Source organism: Passer domesticus, chromosome 7, assembly GCF_036417665.1.
Source record: "Passer domesticus isolate bPasDom1 chromosome 7, bPasDom1.hap1, whole genome shotgun sequence".
Taxonomy (NCBI): Eukaryota; Metazoa; Chordata; class Aves; order Passeriformes; family Passeridae; genus Passer; species Passer domesticus.
The window spans coordinates 1749830-1768750 of NC_087480.1; the positions used below are offsets into that span (position 1 = coordinate 1749830).

At 42.2% G+C, this 18921-nt stretch overlaps 1 protein-coding gene across 5 annotated transcripts in view; it reads right to left on the reverse strand.

Moving 5' to 3' along the window:
• Positions 1-18921, reverse strand: part of DIAPH2 (diaphanous related formin 2) — a 167851-nt gene that overhangs the window by 147440 nt on the left and 1490 nt on the right. For 3 of the 5 annotated variants that reach the window (XM_064426471.1, XM_064426470.1, XM_064426473.1), the window contains exons 2-4: positions 4944-4976; positions 2502-2678; positions 1581-1685 (exon numbers count right to left, since the gene is read on the reverse strand). In XM_064426471.1, coding sequence (XP_064282541.1) covers positions 1581-1685; positions 2502-2678; positions 4944-4976 — 315 coding nt within the window. The other 2 variants (XM_064426474.1, XM_064426472.1) reach the window with 2 other exon arrangements.

The window sequence follows — 18921 nt, forward strand, 5'->3', positions numbered from 1 at the left end:
TCTGAAAGATTCCATTCAAATGCTGTGATTCAATTGCAAGGAGGATGTACTGAAGCACACAAACTTGAAGTGGTTTTCCTCTAGGAAAAACACTTTGTAATGTGTAAAAACATCCACACTGCTGCTGACTTAAGCCCAAAGTGCACATTGATGTACAAGGATCTTTCAGGATGACTTAGTTTTATATTATTAGTACATTTAGGCAAATGTCTTCCCAGCTCTGTTAAGTTTCCCACGCTGCAGCACACATGGGGAGCAATGCAATGCATTAACATTTCAGCAGTGAGCCATGCAATGGTAGCCATGCTTTCCTTACTCAGCTACATTTCAATTGCAGTGAACATGAGACAGCACCATTGTTCAACTACTTTTTGGGAAAAAAATGCAAATACTTCCATTTCTACTTCCACTTTCTACTGCTTCACTAAAGTATTTTTGCATACTAAGAAAAATTCCAGATTTCATATTGATCATCAAGTGAAGATAAAAACCTTACACAGCTTAATTAACAGTTCCCAAAGACAGTCCAGTTCATAACATTCACTGCCTAAGCTTGAATAATTCTGCAGTAATTTGTACATTTAGTTGGACCATGCTTAAAGCACTGGATTCCTTCCAGCACACACTAAAGGACTTTGGATTTTGTTTAAGATGAACTCATGCAGGAACATCACTCCTCTCAGAACTTAAATCACCACTTTCATTACCATTTCATCACCATTAGAACACAAACTTCTCCTCACTGAAGTTTATAACGTTTCATACAAGGCATTTGCATAATAATTGCATGTCATTGTCATCTTAACTTTTGAAATTTAAGTCTGCAGAGCTGATTTTCAAGGTCAACAAGGGACAAGTCAATTATACTGCTTGCAGTCCATGCTTAAAGTTCCCTTAGCCAGACACCAACATAATCTTTACTTATTTCTGTACTTGCCATAGTCAACTTTTAACACACACAAAGCATTGCTGGCGTATTTTATAACTAATTAGTACAAACAGTTCAACTGCAGAAAAACTGAAGCTCCTCACTCCTCTACCCCAAAACCGTTGGTATATCCAGTCTTCAATTTCCTTACACTTCTTGCACCCCAAAAAAGACAGGGTTCAAAAATTCTGCATGAGAGGTTAATCAATCAATTAAATTACAGAAAATAATCAACATCAATGAAAAATCAAAACATTTTTTCTATTCAAAATGTAATTTGGAACTGGTTTTAAGACCATCCTTTCACTAAAGGAATCTAGCACATACATTGCTACTGAAACCACAAACAAACTTTGGGTATTAAAAAATCTTAAGATGAATTGCACAGAAATATGCTCAGGTTCCATCCATGACTCTACATCACTGGATTTGCAATTTCTTATGGTTTCCAAAAAAGGACCAAGTTTTGACATTGCCCAGCAAGGGAAATGCAAACTGTTCAGATGCAGCTGCAAGCATTCAGAAGTGTGTTAGTCAATACACATTTATTTTTTCCTACCACTCTTAGATAAATCCAGATAAAAAATTTCAAGTTTCAAGCTTGAGAAGCCTAAGACTCCAAGCCCAGCTTCTTCCTCAGGTGAGTACTTACGGATTTGGCAGTTGCAGAAATGTACTGGACAACCATCTCACGCTTCGTGCTCAAGTCTTTGTCTCGCAAAGGAGCTTTCCGTTCCTCGTTCAGGTTCATGTCCTCCTGCAAAGGACCAGCCAGGAACACTTCTCAGGATTTTATTAGTCTTTCTTCCTTTTAAGCTACTTTTGTTAAACAAGTGACTTTTTCCAGTTTATCTGTATGTGTTTGATTTTGCCCTACTTGATTTTTTCATTTAATTCTGTCACCTCAAGTGCTGATTGTTTTTGAGACTTACCCAAAATTTCAACTGCATCAAGGGGAGTTAACAGTTCTGAAATTTGGCTCAAGAAGTGAAACTAGAGGACAAGCACAACAATTCTACACCTCAATTTGATGCAGAAGTGCCAGCTCTTTGAGATGTTCCTGTGTTTTTAGTGAAATCTTATCACAGTGGACACCAGTCCTCCATTATCTAATCAGAAGGCTGTAATTACATGGATTAGTACCTTGTGGAAGGGGTAGAGGTGAATGTATTTAAAACAAGCCTAAAAGTCAAAATGCTCTGCTAGATTAAATCTCTTAAAACACTTCTTTTAACTTGATAACAGATTAAATACAATGCAGTCATTACTAGTCATGACTAGGCTTGCCATTAAAAGTCAAAGTAATTTCAGACTGGCACCTGAGAGCAGCCAATGCTCCTGCAATCACTGCTGGTGAACAGCCTTGTCACAGAACTGCCAGTGTCTGTGAGACAGACCTATTGTCTGCTCCAATTAACATTACTTGGAAAAGTTAAAAACTAATGCCTTAACAAGCAAATCAAGCAAGAGTTAATTAACACTTATCCAATCCTTCAAAAGGCATTCACAGCTCCACTGAACGGAGCAGAGCTACCCAGTGGAACAGGACAGTTCTGCCCATACCAGATCTTACCATCATTTTCTCAAAGAGATCCATAACTTCCTTCTCTGATAAGTTCATGCAGCGCTCATCAACAAGAGCCTGGGCATGTGGGATCTCACTAATGGAGGGCTGGGAGTCAATAGGATGCTGAATGAGAGGCTTCTCTTTCTTCACAGCCGATTTCCTGAAGCTTGTGATCCTGTCACGCTGCAAAGACATTCCAAAATAAGCAGAAATAGAAAGAGAAAAGCAGCCAACTGCATGGCAGCAATGCACGTGTTTTTAGTTAATTCAAGCAGCAGAGTTAAACTGAACTGTAAGTAAAAATACTCTAATATTCAGAGATTACTTTGCACAGAAAGACAATAACATATAAGGTAAACTCATGACAGGTCACATGCAAAAAGGGATTTAAATTATTCTCACTGATCCAAAATTGCACCAGTTAGGTTAAACTCTTAGCACTTCAAAATCTTCAGCTCGTCTTCTCCCATTAGTAATTACCCTGACAGTGAATAAATATGGTACCACAAAGGCAATGCCCACTGTTCCTTCACCTGAAGGGCTGTAAGTCTTTGGAGGACAAGTGAAAAAGGCAGTGTGGGGAAGGAGGTACTCACAAGTTCATCAGGCTTACAAAACATCCTGCTAAAGTAAAATAAAGTTTGGAGAGGAATTAATGCTCCAAGCATAGCTCACAGCTCCTTGAAGAGTTTTTGAGGAGGAACTCCTGGAATTAGTGCCGAGCTTTGGAAAGCCAGGTGAAGGATTGCTCCCACAGAAGCAGCACCATGGTTAAACACACGGCCAGGGCTCTCTCGGGTTAGGGCTGACACCAACCCCACTCTGGGCTGTAAGCATGCTCAGTTACTGGGTTAATACTGCAAAGAACCAGCACCTTCCTCATAAGGCCATTTCTGTTGTATTTCTAACATAGAACTCTATTCTGAATAAAGTCCGAATTTTCTGATTTAATATCTTTTTTTTATATATGCATATAAATATATGTTCAATTTGAGAACATCTTGCATATAGCAATTTTCCTCAAAGAACTGTTTGCCTCCACAAATACTCCTGTATTTGTTTCAGGCACTCAACAGCCTTACGAAGATGTGCTTTCATTTCATTTCAACAGCAGCTTATGTAGGGTTATCAGGATCACTCATTGCAGTCACTGTCATCTCCACCAAAACTTGTAAACCAAAACTTATATTGGCTACAACAAAACAACCTCTCTGAGGTGTGAAATGTCTCATGGAGACAGACTTTGTTTGTAAAAATTTTGATTCATTTTAGATTAGCGAATCCAGAGTGGAGACACTAGAGTGAGAGCTGGGGAGTGTGGAGAAGAAAGATTATTTTTGTTGGGTTTTTTTTCTTTTTATTTGTTTTTGTTGTTATTTTTGAGATCCTCCAAGATTACCTTGAATCTCTGAAGGAAAGTGTCCCTAGATAAGCTGCATTCTCTTTCAGTTTCTTTTGAACTTTTTTTTTTGAGGGACCGATGGCATGGGGACTTTCTTCTTCCTTAGATATTTTTATATTTGTGGACAGAAGCACAATACCTACAAGGATACTGTTCATGTCTTTTACAAAGCAAGAACATTAATCCATTTTTACCTTATTATAAGACCTTAAATTACATTTTTGGAAACTAAAATTAGGGCATAAATTGGTGAAAAGGCCAAGGATATAACAATGCCTGAAAGGCAGAATCCAAATTTAGCCAAATGCAGTTTTATATTGACCATTCAACAGTCACAAAAAGTCATTTAAGTTCCAATTTCATCACACTGTCATCCGTTTCAAGTGTAACTTATTAACACCGAATTTGTTCAATGAGATTGCACTGGTGAGATCACTGGAAAGACACAAAGGAATCTTCTGTGTGGTTTCCAGGCACCATTTCCTCATTTCAGACGTGCAATCATTAGCTAAAGAACCAGTCTGGCTATATTTTGTATATATATAATATCAGGCTGTAATTTTAATGAAATCAATTTCAATACAAGTTTCTGAAAAAATACTTTGGAACCAGTTTCAAAGTATTCAGCTTCATCAAGTTAGTGCTACTGAATACACACTTGTTCCTTGGCACTCAGTGGACATTTATTACCCAAAATGGTTCTACTTGAATCATGTGGCAACCGACTTTAAGAGCCACTGCAGACCATTTACTGGTAAAGAGAAGGTCAAGAGAAATAACACTTCAACTGTTGAGTAACAGTTTCAACATAGCCACAGTATTACTAAAGTATTTCAAATGTGCTTAAGGAAGTTTCTGCAAATAGAAATCATGATAAATCTTCTTCAACTGAAGTCACAAATTAAGGCCTTTAGGAATAGTTACTCAACTTTCTGAAATCTAATACTGAATATCCTTATAAGAATGTTATTTTGTCCACAACATTGAGTAAAGTAGCATGCAGCGTGGAGTTACCATTGCAAATTAAGATGCTACAAAGACCTTACCACATCATCTGCCAAAGTTTTTATTTGAATATTCTATTAAAAAAACAAAAAACAACACACACAAATCAAAGAAAAAAAAAGAGAGTGTTACCTACTGCTTCAGAATAAAGGAGTCCATTTCATGTAATTGAACATTAAAAAGCATTTGAAATGTCACTAAGTGTTCTAAAAAACTGCAGACAAATGGACATGGAATGTCCATTTTTTTTCTGTGAAAAAGCAAGCTTGCATCCCACTGCACCCTATCCTCCGGGTATGGAATTGATGCACGTGAAGCTGCAGAGCTGCAGCACCCCAGCTCTGCCCAAAGGAGAGCCAGGGCTCCCAGAGGGTTTCCAAAACAAACACAGACTGTGCAGGGACCGCGAGTGCGTCAGCAGAGCCACAGCTCTGAGCTCAGAGCTGAGCGCTGCCCAGCTCCTTCCTGTGCCCAGACTCTGCAGCCTCCTGCCAAGTGCTCCTGGCCCCTGAGTCACGGCAGCCTGGAGATGAACTGGCTGAAATCACTGAAGTGATGATGCACAAGGCACCCTCCTCCCTCCCGCCCCGTCACTTCTTCCTAAGCAGCACAATCCTGCTGCCAGCAATCACCAGCCTTACGTTTTTATTCAGGGCCAAAAAAGCCACCCATACTGCACACCCATATTATCAAGGAAGCATGTGGTTGATGAACTTTGCTCAGTTGACACAGAGCAGTCATGAACAGGAGTTCAGGCCTACAACTCATGGGAGCACAGAATTTGAGGAGCATTCAGAAGTCTGTGGGACAGTGGAGAGGACTGACCCCAGCTCACAGGTCAGTCCCCACACAGTCCCTTGCCCCTCGTGGCCAATCAGAAGCACAAAAGCAAGAAAAACTTGATGCTTGAGATATAGACAATGTAATAATGGATGGGAATAAAGAAAATAAAGAAACAAATATAAAAGCCATCATTAGGCACCAGCAGACCAATGCCTACCCAGCTTCTGAGCATCTGATGATTTTGAAAAACTGCTCCTCCCCACCCTGCAGCCCTGCCTTTACTGCCCAGCATGATGTGATACATTTTGGAATGTCTTTGGTCACTGTGGATGAGCTGTCCCGGCAGCGTCCCCACCTCCAGACCACCCACCCTGCTCCTGGAGGGAGCTCACAAGAAGCAGAAATCCTGGAGACTGGGAAGGGCTGCCCAGCAAAAGCTGAAGCACTGGGGCTCTTCCTGCCAGTGCTGTTTTGGTCACTAATCCAGGACACGGCACCAGACAGGCTGTTCTCAACCAGCTCCCCCTGAGCCCAGCCCAGCACAGACATCTGCACATCCTGGTGTTGACACCAACCTTTCATCTTCCAAACTGCCACATCTCAACCCCCCTCCTTACACCTCTCCTGTATTCTCCTCACCCAGACTTAGAATGGAATTTACCATCTTGAAAGCAAAACTAAGATGTCATTTACCACTCTGGTAAGTAAACCTTCTAATTGAGACCGCTGAGAAAAGATGAAGCCAAGCCTAACCCTGTTTTTAATAAAGAGACAGCCAGGCAAGCAAGAAGTTCTGAAACTCCATATACATTTTAGGAGCTGCTTGCATGAGAACATTTTTTCCCCTTCTCATTTAAGTACTGTCAATCTCTGCCAGAAGCTGGAACAGGATCATCTACCCCATCTCTACACTTATATTGCATTTGTCACTCAAACTCCTCTGGGCAAAGTACAGAATACTAAAACAAGATAGCACACTGCATTTTTTCAGACCCTGCAAGCACTCTTCCCAGATATCCTTGTGGTGCACAAGCTGCACTGCTGCCAGCAGCCACTCGAGATAAGGAGCACATTTAACAGGTAGGAGAGACGCTGCAAGTAGCTGGAGGCAAAGTCAAGGCACTTCTGTACCCACAGATCCTCACACAATTTTGACAATCTCTTGTACTAACAAAGAAATCGCGATTCCAGGCTGATTTCAGAACGTAACCCAAAAGTAGTTTACCTCCCTAGAAGGAAATTTAAGATATTGTAGATTCTGTAGTCCTCTAGCATTATTCTTTCTGCCATCTATGAGACACCCAGAGCAACACAAGACAGAAAAATCGATACCTTCCTAGCTTGTTAAAGACACTGAGTCCCTGTTTGCAGGAGCAGCCCAAGGGAAAAGCTTCACAAAAATCCCTGAGGAAACACCTGCAGATAAGGGATATCAAATTAACTTTCATATCTATAAACACATATACAATTTAAGACAGCTGTAGATCATCTCTCTCCTAGTTATAATGTCAACACAAAGCACAGAATTTCTTCAGCATCTATACCAGAGAACTATTTCCTACTGATGGATTTAATTCTGTGCTTAGAAGATTTAAGTGACAGAGCTTCTCCCTTTCAAACACAGCCTTCCCAGTCCATCAACAGTTAATATATTTTCTATTCACTCTTCCCAGTCTTAGTTTACTGTGTATTTGGCTACTTTAATAAGCACAGACAGATCATGACAGTAAATCACACAAAAATAATAGCATATACTAATGCACCTGCACCAGACAATTCCTTTATCTCAAAAGGTCTCAGCCAAGTTAATATTCAGAGTAATTGAAATCTTGCACATGAAAACAGTAGAAAGATATTTGTGGATCACACATTTCCTGATGCAAAAATTACTGCTTCCTCATGCAAACAATGCAGGCTACAGCAGCAACAATGTCACATTCAATTACTTGAAGTGATTGCATCAACTTTTAATACAAAACTCACAGCAAGTCTACTTTTTCATACCTTTTTCTAACTTGTGTTTTAATAAAACCTTCCAAATCACTTAAGCTGGCCATGAGTTGTACACTGAGGTGCATTTACATGGATTGATTATATTTAAGTATTACTTTCCCATGCTCTTAATTGCTACACTCAGGAGTCTCACCACAAAAATCAAATCAGCAGTAACTCCCAGATCACCACACGCAGAATGAACAGTGATCAGCTGGGTAACTTCTAAACTAAACAGCAATTTTCACTCCACTGCCCAGGCAAACCGTGGTGTGCTGGAACACCCATTTCTGCACCCAGGCTGCAACCCTGGGAGCAGCTCCCACTGCTCCCAGCAAAGCTCATTCTCCAGGGGTACCAACCAGAAACTTGGCCTTCTCTCAGCTTTCATGGTTTGTTTTGTTGTTTCCTTGGTTTTTCTTTCTTTACTGTGCTGATATTGCTGTTTTCTAAAATTTACCTTGACTTCAACACCTGCAAAAGCCATGGTAAAGCTCCACTCAAGGACAAGAGCTTTTTAATTTGAATACAAGCAGGAAAGGAGTAACTTCCCATAGGAGTTTAAAGGGACAAACCCCAAACTGGTTGATATTTGAAGTACAAAAAGTTGTCTGCATCTTGAATCTAGGTCTTAGTCACAAAATAGAACTCACTCCCACAACCTCTGTTCTTCAGTTCAGAGAATGAATAATGTTCCCATTAGACAATTTAACCATCTGTTAACATATTCAGTTTTGCAATTAAATCTAAAAAGGCACCTAGGAAATGGTGAAAAGATACCCAAGCTATAGAAGCTGATGTGCAGAAACCAGGACTGCACACTCATTTAGGCCTTTCAAGATCTTTACCCATGATGAAGTATACCAGACATTTTGTAAATTTTTTTTTACTAATTTTATTACTAATGTTTGCTTTAGTATAATATTTTTCACACTTTGAGAAGCATTCACCATGCTTTCAGAAAAACCTTGAAATGACTGTTGTAATCCATCTGCTTTCTCCAAAACACTTGAATTGAGCAATACCAATGGTTTTGTTGCTATTGTTGTACATTTACATTTGGGCTATGTGACACCATATGGAAAAAATCTTGTTTGCCTTGCAGCTGCTTGCCTCACAAACTCCTTCAATGTGCATTATTCAGTGTTTTAAATTAAGGCTCAGCCTAGAACCTGAGCATGGAGGGAACCAGGGGCTGCCAAAATGCAGATGGAGAACTGCTGGCACCCCTGAGTCAGGGCAGGATGGCACCAGCCCCAGAGGGAAGCTGCCAGCTTTGCCCAATTTCTCCACTTCTTCCCAAAGAGAATGACCATCCACAAATGAGCAATGCTCCAGAAATAAGTCTGATGATTCCTCATGCTAAATAAAGCCCGAGGGTCAGCCAGGCTGGTAAATCATTAACAGCAGAGGGCACCAATCCTTAATCACCTGCTGGGAGATGCCTCAGCAGTGCTCCGGAACAGAAGGGGAGGAACACATGCCAGAGGCATGGGAATCATATCAGACACTTCCCTCACAAATGCCAGGGACTGAAGTTTTGTAAAGAAGCAAATTAATTCAGAAATTGGAAAAACAAAATCAATGTAAACAAACAGTCAATTGCATCAGCTTTGTAACTGAAGATACAAAGAGTTGAGGAAGACATCTGAACTAACTTATATATATATATATATATATATAATTTGAAGCTCAAACTGCCACCGCTGTTTTGAAGAGTTTGTTTCAGACAACGTTTTCTTGGTGCTCATTGAAAGTAAACTTTAAAAAACAGAAGAAAGTGATAGGCTTTTTTCCCAAAAGCTGCAGCTCCATGTCAGTCTAAGCCAAAAGAATTGCTGAGTGTGAGGCACAGGGCAAGGGTGGCAGCAGGGACTCAGATCAGTGGGACAACTGCAGCAACGTCTGCCAGAGCAGAGGCAGATTAAGGAAGTGCTGGCATTTTCCAGAGGCACAGCTGAAATCCAAGCACTTCCCATCAAGTCTCCACAGCAGCTGTATCAGAGGAGGTGCCAGTCCAGCAGGGCTCACATCCCTGCCAGGCAGCTGCAGAGCCCCCCGCAGCCCTGGGCACAGGCAGGAGCTGGCTCCTGCTCGGGCACCTGGGCATCCTGCAGCACAGGACTGCTCTGAGCATCTGGCAAAGGGCAGTGCGGAGGTGCAGCATGCTCTTCATTAGAGACAGCATCATTTTCACAACACAAAAACAGTCTCTCCTCAGAATGCTCTACAGCTTCTACATTCCTCACTTCATACTATCAACAGTTTGCTGTTAGAACTTTTGCAAATTAGACTTTGGAAAGAGCTAAGTTGATTTCCTGCAAAGTGTGCCTAGCAGAACCATGCTCAGCACTGGATCTCTGCTGCCCTTCAGAAATGTGGTTCACTTGAGCTTTGAGATTTTAGGGAACTTGGCTTTTGCTTTTTTGGTATAATATTATTGTGAAGTGCTTTTGAAATATTCTGGAACAGTTAAACTGGAAAAACTATGTCAAAACAATTCCTGACGTAGTAAGTGCAGACTTTGTCTCGATTTTATGCTCGGGTACAAGCAGTGGGATGGAGCTCTTGGCTCCCATCCCAGGGGGAGCACACAGCAGTTTTGCTGATAGCAATACTTGATGTGCACTGAATTCTCCCCTCTGGCCCCAGCTCCTGGCCCTCCTGGGTGCAGGTGCTGAGCTTTTCATTCAGACACACTGGGGGGCTCAGGGGGAGCTGCTCCTCAGCTCTGAGGTGGGTCAGTGAAGAGGGGTGACAGCAGGAATCCTTTCATGCCTCACCTTCTCAAGAAAAGCCTTTTCATCGTGACAAGAGTCACCTTTGCTCTGACTGAACTGCAGTCCTAGTTTTTACCCTTTTAACCACAATCACACACCTTGAACCTGAAATTAATCTTTTGTTGTAACACAAGTATTTTCTCTCAAGAGGAGCAACTTGACTTGAAAGAGCTGGTTTGAAATTATCTTACAAATTGAAGCAGAAACTGCTTTGAGAAATTTCTTCACTTACACACTTTTTTTTTTTCATTTCAGCTTACTTCCTCTACGACAGTATATGCAAAGTTAGCCCAACAGCCCTGCACAGGGAGAGGCTCAGCTTCTGTAAATTTCTCTTGCTGTTCCATGCAGAGATAGATTTGGTAAGATCTTTCACTGCATTCTGGTGGTTGTGTAGAACATCTCTTGCTCTTGTGGGTACAGTAAACACTGAAATAAGTGTCAGACTCCATTTGGATTTTCCCACGAAACCATTTGAGAAGTTAAACTGGCAGAATGCTTCTGTTGGGAGAGGACTGATACACTTAAAAATACAGCAGAACACCCACAGCAAGCTGCAGGAGCTTCACTGGATACTGGGCAGCTCCTTGGAAATGGAATAGATTGCCTTTGGTAGACTCTGAGAAAGTGAGAACATGTGTATCTGCTTTGTTTGGGTTGTTTTGTAAGTAGTAAGAAAATCCAACCCACAAACAAACTGGCAGCAGAAGGGGGGCAGTGAGCCAAAGGAGCTGGAATTCCTTGTGAAGAACATTCACTTTGTACTCAGCAGACTTGGAACATGGTCACAGGGATCATGTCAACAACTTCTTACAATAATCTTGTCTGTCTTCCAAGACAGACCTACTAGTAAAGAGCAAGTCCTTAATCAGAGCAGTGTTTGATCCCTGCCTTACAATAGTTGAGGGTAAAGCCACTTTTTTCTCCCTTAAAACTTGGAAAAATGAGTAGTGCTGCGGCCATAGCAGGGAACTCTGGCTTTTCCTCACAGAACTGAAATTCAAGGTTAAACAATTTCCACAGGCATGGACCATAATGTACCTCAACAGGCAAAGAATATTGGGTTGGACAATGTAGAGCTGCTGTGTCACACTCGAGGCCTTCCTGTTCTCTTCCCTATTCTTTCCTGTTTATAACAGCATCCTTCGAAGATTATTTGTTCTTTGGGGAAGTAGGAAATGAAGCACCAGGTGGACAGAGAAGAATTACATTGTACTTAATAATGAGGAATCCCAGGGTATCGTGAGGGTCCCTATTAAGAAGAAACTGGAATTCAGGACAATTAGAGAAACCTGTCAGATCATGGAGACTCTTATTTTCTGCTAAAGGAGATGAGGAAGGGTAAAAAAGGGTTTATCTTAAAGTGTTCAGTGTGCTTTGGCTACCCCAGAACACTCATATGAACTTCATAAAGGTTTTTCACAAAACAATTCTTTTGAAATATCAAATGTTAACTGATGGGATTAGTGCTTATCTTAGGAGGCATTCAGCAATTAGTCTGAATCACAGAACACTATAAACGAACCTTAATGGATTTAGGAAGCCTTTCCTATCCACCCAAACTTTGTCTGAAGTTGAGATATGAATGCATATCAAAAATGCAAATTGCCTTTCTGGTTTTCAGGCAGAAACTTCACCAAACCCTTCTGCTGCACTCTTCACCTTTCTAGTTTGGGAACATCTCCACCAAGCTACAATAAACTGGAGGATGAAAACCAAATCCAGTGCTGTGAATTGGTCACTGTACAATTTCCTTCAGTGTGTACAAATCAGACAAAGTTACTGTGGAGCTCCCCAGGAGGGGCAGGGCCAGCCTGGAGGATGGCAGAGAGCTCAGCTCCAGTGCCAGCTGTGGAACTTGGCCATCTAACGTGGGGTTACCCCTTGAGCTCAAGGCTCTGTGCTCAAACCTTTTGTTTCTCATTCACCCACTAAATGTGGTTGGCACAAAAATTCAAACATACATGGCACCAGTGCATATTCTCAGCCTGATGTGCTGGTGTCTTCTTCCTTCTTTATGGAAATTCTTCCCTGTTCTGATACAACTGGGACACACAACCACTTCTGTCAAGTTCTCATCTACTCGTGTACTCACACAATTACAAATGCAAACATCCAGCACAGCTCCATTATGAAACCAAAGTACTTCAGAAGTTACTCAAATTTAATAGCCAAAAATAATTCACAGCGAGAGAAAGAACATGAAGAACCAAAGTGCAGACAGAAAAGCAAAAAACTTTATACTGCACAAGAATTAACAGCTTGTATTCTGTTATTAGGGGCTAGCATCTAATGAATCTCATGTTGGCTTTGTATTTGTTCCTGACAAAGCTACACTCATTAAAAACCACTAAACCACAGGCGTCCTTAAAGATCATTATAACAGCCATCATTAGCTCTCACCATATTAAGGAGTAATGAACTGCAGAACTAACACTTCTCCTGACCAAGTACTTATTTTGTCTTGTTGCAGCATCCCTGAGCCCAAACCGAATTTGTACAGAGCCTGTGTGAGCACATAACCAACTACTTGTGACAAAAAGGTGTCCACAGGGACACTGAAGGTCCCAGGTTATTTTCTCTCACCTTCATGCCTGCACACGTAGTATGGAGCAGTGTGTTCATGTGACTCCAGCCAGGACAAAGTTATTAATGTTTGACCAGCTAACCCCTGCACAAAGAACCAGGCCTGTGTCCCTCAAACCTGCACCCACCAATCCTGCAATTCTCTTGGTCTTTGGAACCTAAAATTACAGCTGCTGCTCTCCTGGCTGAAGAGCAACAGTCCTGCAGCACCAGGGGTTGGGATTCTACAGCACTGTTCCCCAAATATTTTAAATCTGTATTTTTAGAAACTTTTTCTAAACTTGTTCTTGTTCTAAACTTTGAGGTAGCAACACTAAAAGTTTCACAACCCTCAAGCAAGTTCTTCTGTATTTATTCTGACTCAATGGGACAAACTAAATGTGTAAATGGGGTCTTGTTATAAAAAGAAAAGTTCATATTTCTACAAAAAGTAGGGCAGCAGTAAGTGTGTTAATAATATATATTTACACACACAAAAGTCACTAAGGAATACATGGCAGTACTTTTCCCAATGACATTATTTTTAATCAGTCACTTTTACACTAATATTTTTTGCCTTTGAGGCAAGTTTAAACTGTTACAAATTGAAAATATTTCTAGTAGCACTATACAAAGCACACTTGCAGGCAGCAGACACATCAGCCATTCTCCATATTCATCATTTTCTCCAACATCCTCTTGTCTCCAGTGATTTTCTCTGAGGATCACTCACAGGACGGCAGCCTCACAAGAAAGCTGCCTGCCACAAGCAGCACCTGGACACTGCCCTTGTCTCACTCTGAGGCTTTCCTGACACAGGGGAGGAGCCTGTATCCATGAGAAACTCCTGAGAACATTGCTGCCTTACACAACACAGAAGGTGTGGTGACATTACACTCTGCACTACACCTTCAGGCCAAATATCACCACACCCAGGTGAACCAAAATCCTTCAGGAGCTGCAGCAAACCATACAATTCCCATGTGTGCCTTGTTCCAGAACTGAATTTTCAAGGTATTTCTCCAGTTCTATAAATCAGAAGAGTCCATGATTTACCTGGTTCTGCCAGGTTCATTTCACGACCTTGTCTGTCCCACTACCACACAAAACTGATGGCACCAAGGGGAGCAGGGAGAGTGCTGCAGCCACACTGCTCCCCAAAAAATCCAATTCTTTACCTGGCACCCCTTTCTCCCACACAATTTATTGTTAGCAGGTATAACATTTGCCTTGCAGGCTGTGTTAGTGCTACTTGTGTCACACAGCATCCCACCTAGCTACCTGCCAGGAAGCTACAGGTGCAGCTGGGAATCCTTGGGGTGCTCACTCCTCCAATGCTGCAGCAAAAACCACTTCACTCACGAGATTTGAGCATCAGTTTGATATAAAACCAATATGCAAGTTTAAGACAAGTTACCTTTATCTACCTGGAACTTTATCAATTGCTACACAAATACTAAAGAAGGTTTTTCGTTTCAATCTCTCAAAATGATCTGCTCTACCACCATAGCTGATTTTAAGGAAAAAAACCTTATTTCCTCCTAAACAAAGTTACTGCATTTTTTTTTTTGGTAAGGAATAATGATATAAAAGCTGCAAGCAACTGCTAAAACCATTCATTTGAGTAATTTCCTAACTTCTTGTGCTTCAAGGTTGGACAAGCAAACCGATGAAGAACAAACTGAAATTGACAGTTGCTCCAGCAGCAACTGACATTGCTTGTTGTACTCTGAATTTGGACAAGGATGAAAAGAATCAGAGGGTGTTATTAGCCATTACTGCTTTACTGTTTACTCTAGAGAACTGCAAAGGATGAAGACAACATGAAGTCATCTTGTAGCCCACTCCATGGGGAGAGGCAGATCTTTTCCTTCTGCTGGCTCACCAGAACCAAAGCTCATCCCTGAACACTCGAACACTCAGCACCACGCTGCCTGCAGTGTCAGAAAGCATCACTCCCATCTGCTGTGCACACTGCCAGTCCCCACAGCTGCCCTTCACCCGGCCTGGGTGGAATCTGCTCTTTGCAAAGCTTCCTGTAGTGTACAGAAGTGCTCGGCAGCTTTGTCTCACAAGGAGTAGTTCAGGAAGTTTAATTACCACAGACAGGCTTATCACTGTCTCTATCACCTCACTTACACGGTGTCAACAGCGACTCCCATGAAAAGCTCCAGCATTTACCCAAACACCAGCACCAAGCCTGCCCTACCCTCCTGGCAGCAGCAGGGCCTGACCGGGATAACTCCAAGCAACAGAAGCTCCAGAAGACATTAATTCTACACTTCAGTAATGGTTGCACCCTTGATAACTTCTGTCCTGCTTTAGAGCAAATTTGGGAGAAAAACTGTGTCCTTCTTCCCCCCTCTTTGCTCTCAGAACCAGTCTTAAAGGTGCAAAACTTATTTCTGGGTTAAACAGACCAATGGGGATGTAAGCACCATAAAGTCACCCCAGGACAGCTTCACTTGTTGGAATATCCTGACTTTGAACTAATAATACCAAGACTCTTTTAGAACATGAGAATTTTGGTGCAGTTCTTCCTCAAGCATACACCTGAAACAAGAACTCTCTGCAGGCATACCCAGACTCCCCTCAGAGACACTATGATTTCAAACCTAAGACATTTGATTTGATTGCCAAAAATCTCTGCTCAACCTGACTCATAGGTCACATATGCAGTGCACAGATATCTAAAGGAGTCATGCAAGAAGAACACTGCCCTTTTTTTTTTGTGGGTCCTGCAGCACAGTCTGACAAGGACTGATAGGCACATTTAAATCACTCCACTCCTGCACTGCTCTGGGTGGTGCAGCACAAACCTCTCCCAGGCATACTCAGCTTACTTCAGGTTTAAAGTGACTCCATAAAAACTTTTATCCCACTGTTTGATGCCAGGTTGTGGCACATTAGTCAGCATGTTGAGTTCCTAGCTTTTCTCAAAGCTCACGAGGTTTAAAAGACTTCAGTGTTAAGCACAAACAATTTCTGCTTTTAAAACAAAATATGAGATGCTCCCTGGGTGAATCACCAAATCCACTTGCTCTCCAATTAAAGGAGTGCTCTCTTCCCCTATTTGTTTTGCGAGTTACACAACATCTTCCTCCTAATCTGATTTGAAAGGCCACATCACACTGCGAAGGCAGCCCCTTTCAGCAATGGGGTCTGTAGGAAGTGGAGAATCCTGCACTGCACAGCTCCCACACAGACCTGGAGGGGACCTGGGGTGAAGCACTGAGTGTTAGCATCTCCTGGCCACCATTCTGCTAACCCTAAAGTGACACGAGATGTTGGCTGGAATTAAAAACACCACCAAAAACCACTGGCCATGTTAATTTCTAGTTAGGCAGTACTCCACCACTGCCAGAGCACCCCAAATCCTGTTGCAGCACCTCTTTTCAAGCGCTGACTCACAGAACCACAGATGTTTGAAAGGATCTCATTCTTTTCTCAGGGCAGCCCAAAAAGCAGGGTCACCCACCAAATTCACATCAGCATGCTAGAGACTCTACCCAGGTTCAGAACTTGAAAACCTCCAACAACAGTGATTTCAGCATCCCTGACCAACAAATGCTTCTTCATCCTCCAAATCATCTTCCCCTTTTAGTCTCGTCTCCAGCTCCTTTTTATGATCTGTCCTCCCTTCTTCTGCCATGAACTTCCATCAAAAGTCTGACTTCACCTTCTCAACCAAAAAGATGCTCAGCTTGCCAGGCCCTTGGTAAGCGACCCCAGCTCTGTCAAACCAGAGCTGACACTCTCAAGCACTTCCCAGTCCTAGGTCCCTGACAGAATTATCTATTTCCCATGTGACTGAAGTGTGGAGGAGAGCAAAGAACATCTGAGTTAAGCATTAACCAACAGAGGAATCCCAGCAATCTCCCTGACAACCTTAATTTAGTCTGTTTGCCCTAGCAGAACAGGCATGCTTTAAAACAAGCAAATTAGCATGTTGCCAAACCCATGGAACTGCTCCCTGCCACCTCCTGCCAGCCTATTCTCAGGGCTGACGTGAGATCAGATGATTGTTTGCCAAAACAATCTAGATTTTTTTTCGCCCATTTCACTGTAAACAAAAATGACGACAAAAATACCAGGCACTTATTCCAATCTCTAGTCCTTAAGCCAGAAAAAAAAAAAAAGAGGGAAAAAACCAAACCCAAAACACCCAACCAGAGCTCCCTCAGCAGCAGCTGGGTCCAGGTGCTCTTAACACTGATATCAAACTTCAGTAAAATACTCCAGTTTACACACTACTACTACAAAAACTAGAACTAAATTCTCATTGTGCAGCTCAGTCACATCCAACAAATTGCATGAAACCTGAACACCTCTCCCAACTACCTACAGCAGAAAATAAATGAATTAGTAGTTCTGATACCGCTCACCTTTAATTACTTGGTGTGTATAGTCAATTGTCTTACAGAGAAATACTTTAAAGCATTGTTTTCCTTCCCAGCACAGATTCTCCCTCAACAGCCCAGTCCTGCTTCCTGTCCATCAGGAAAATGCCACTGATCAGGCTGCAGCCCTTCAAAACCCCACCAAACAAAGCACTGCACCTCTGCAGGCCAAGCAGCACTGCACACCTTTTACTTTCAGATGAAGAGAACAAGGAAATAAAACCCTTCCACCTTTCTATTCCAGTTTCCCTTCCCTCAGGATAACAACTTCAGTCCCTCTGTCACCTAGAGCCATTTTTATCATAAAAACATCATTCCTCTGGACTTCTTCCCAAGGATTTGTCTCATTTGCTGTGCCAGGCACCAAAAATACTTTCTCCTCTGTGAGTAGCTGTGCACCCCCTCCCAGCAAGCCCTTGCTCAGCACTCCCCTGGATGTGTGAAATAAGTTCTGGGAGGAGGCACACTCCTGTCAGCACGCTGAGCTCCTTGAATTACACCCAGCACATGACAGGGAGCGCAGGTTGATTCATCTCTGCAACTCCACTGAAACTCGATGAATTGTAAGTTACAAAGATGAACCCAGAAAATCTCCACGCCCAGCTGTGAGGAGCTTGGTGTGTGAGCTCAGTGACAACTCAGCACAGCACCAACAGCGTGGCTTCTCTGCCACAAGGCCCAAACCCTTAATCTACCTGCACAATGAAGAGAACAGGGATGAGGTGCAAGTAAGAGTGTTCTCCCAGCGCCTGGGGACATTGCCACCCCAGCAGAACCAACTCCTCATTCAAATTAAAGCCAGCAAAATTGCCTAGGATTACTCCCCTGTATAATGGATGGAGCCTTTCCCTGATTACAGGCTTGCTCTTCCCTTACAAACCCTTGGCAGTAATTGGTAAATCTGGCTGCCCAGTCACAATTTAAAGCATACCTGAATGCCAGCCCTTTTTCTCCCTCAAAGTAAATCTCTGTTCGTGTCAGGTTCATACACCATTTGTGCACATCATGTCCAGAGTGAAAAAAATCTGCTTTCCTATTCAACCCACTCACTCAGTTATTCCATCAGAGGCCAGTCACTTACCCCAGGGCAAAACTATCTTTTAGAAGGCTCTGATTTGAGCAACATATCCCTGCTCTGATCCAGGGTGCTGCTGGACTGCAATCATCCACCCCCGCAAGAAACAAAAGCATACTGCTGTGAATGAAGGCAAATATTAACATAATGTTCTTTTTTTCCACTCAATGGAACAATGGAAGTTTATTCTAGTGATTCTAAAATAAGTGACTAGACCATGCAATGGAAATAGTCATCCTGTTCAATCCAATTTTGAGCTCATTTCACTTTGATTTTTCAAATTATGTGTTTCTATCAGAACAGAGTTCTCTTCTGCTAGAGCAAAATTCAAATTGATGTTCACAGCTCCCAACAGAAGCACTTCCCTGAGTGATTTCTGAATCAGTTCCCTGCAGGAATCTCCAAGCAGCCTCCTTAGGTACTT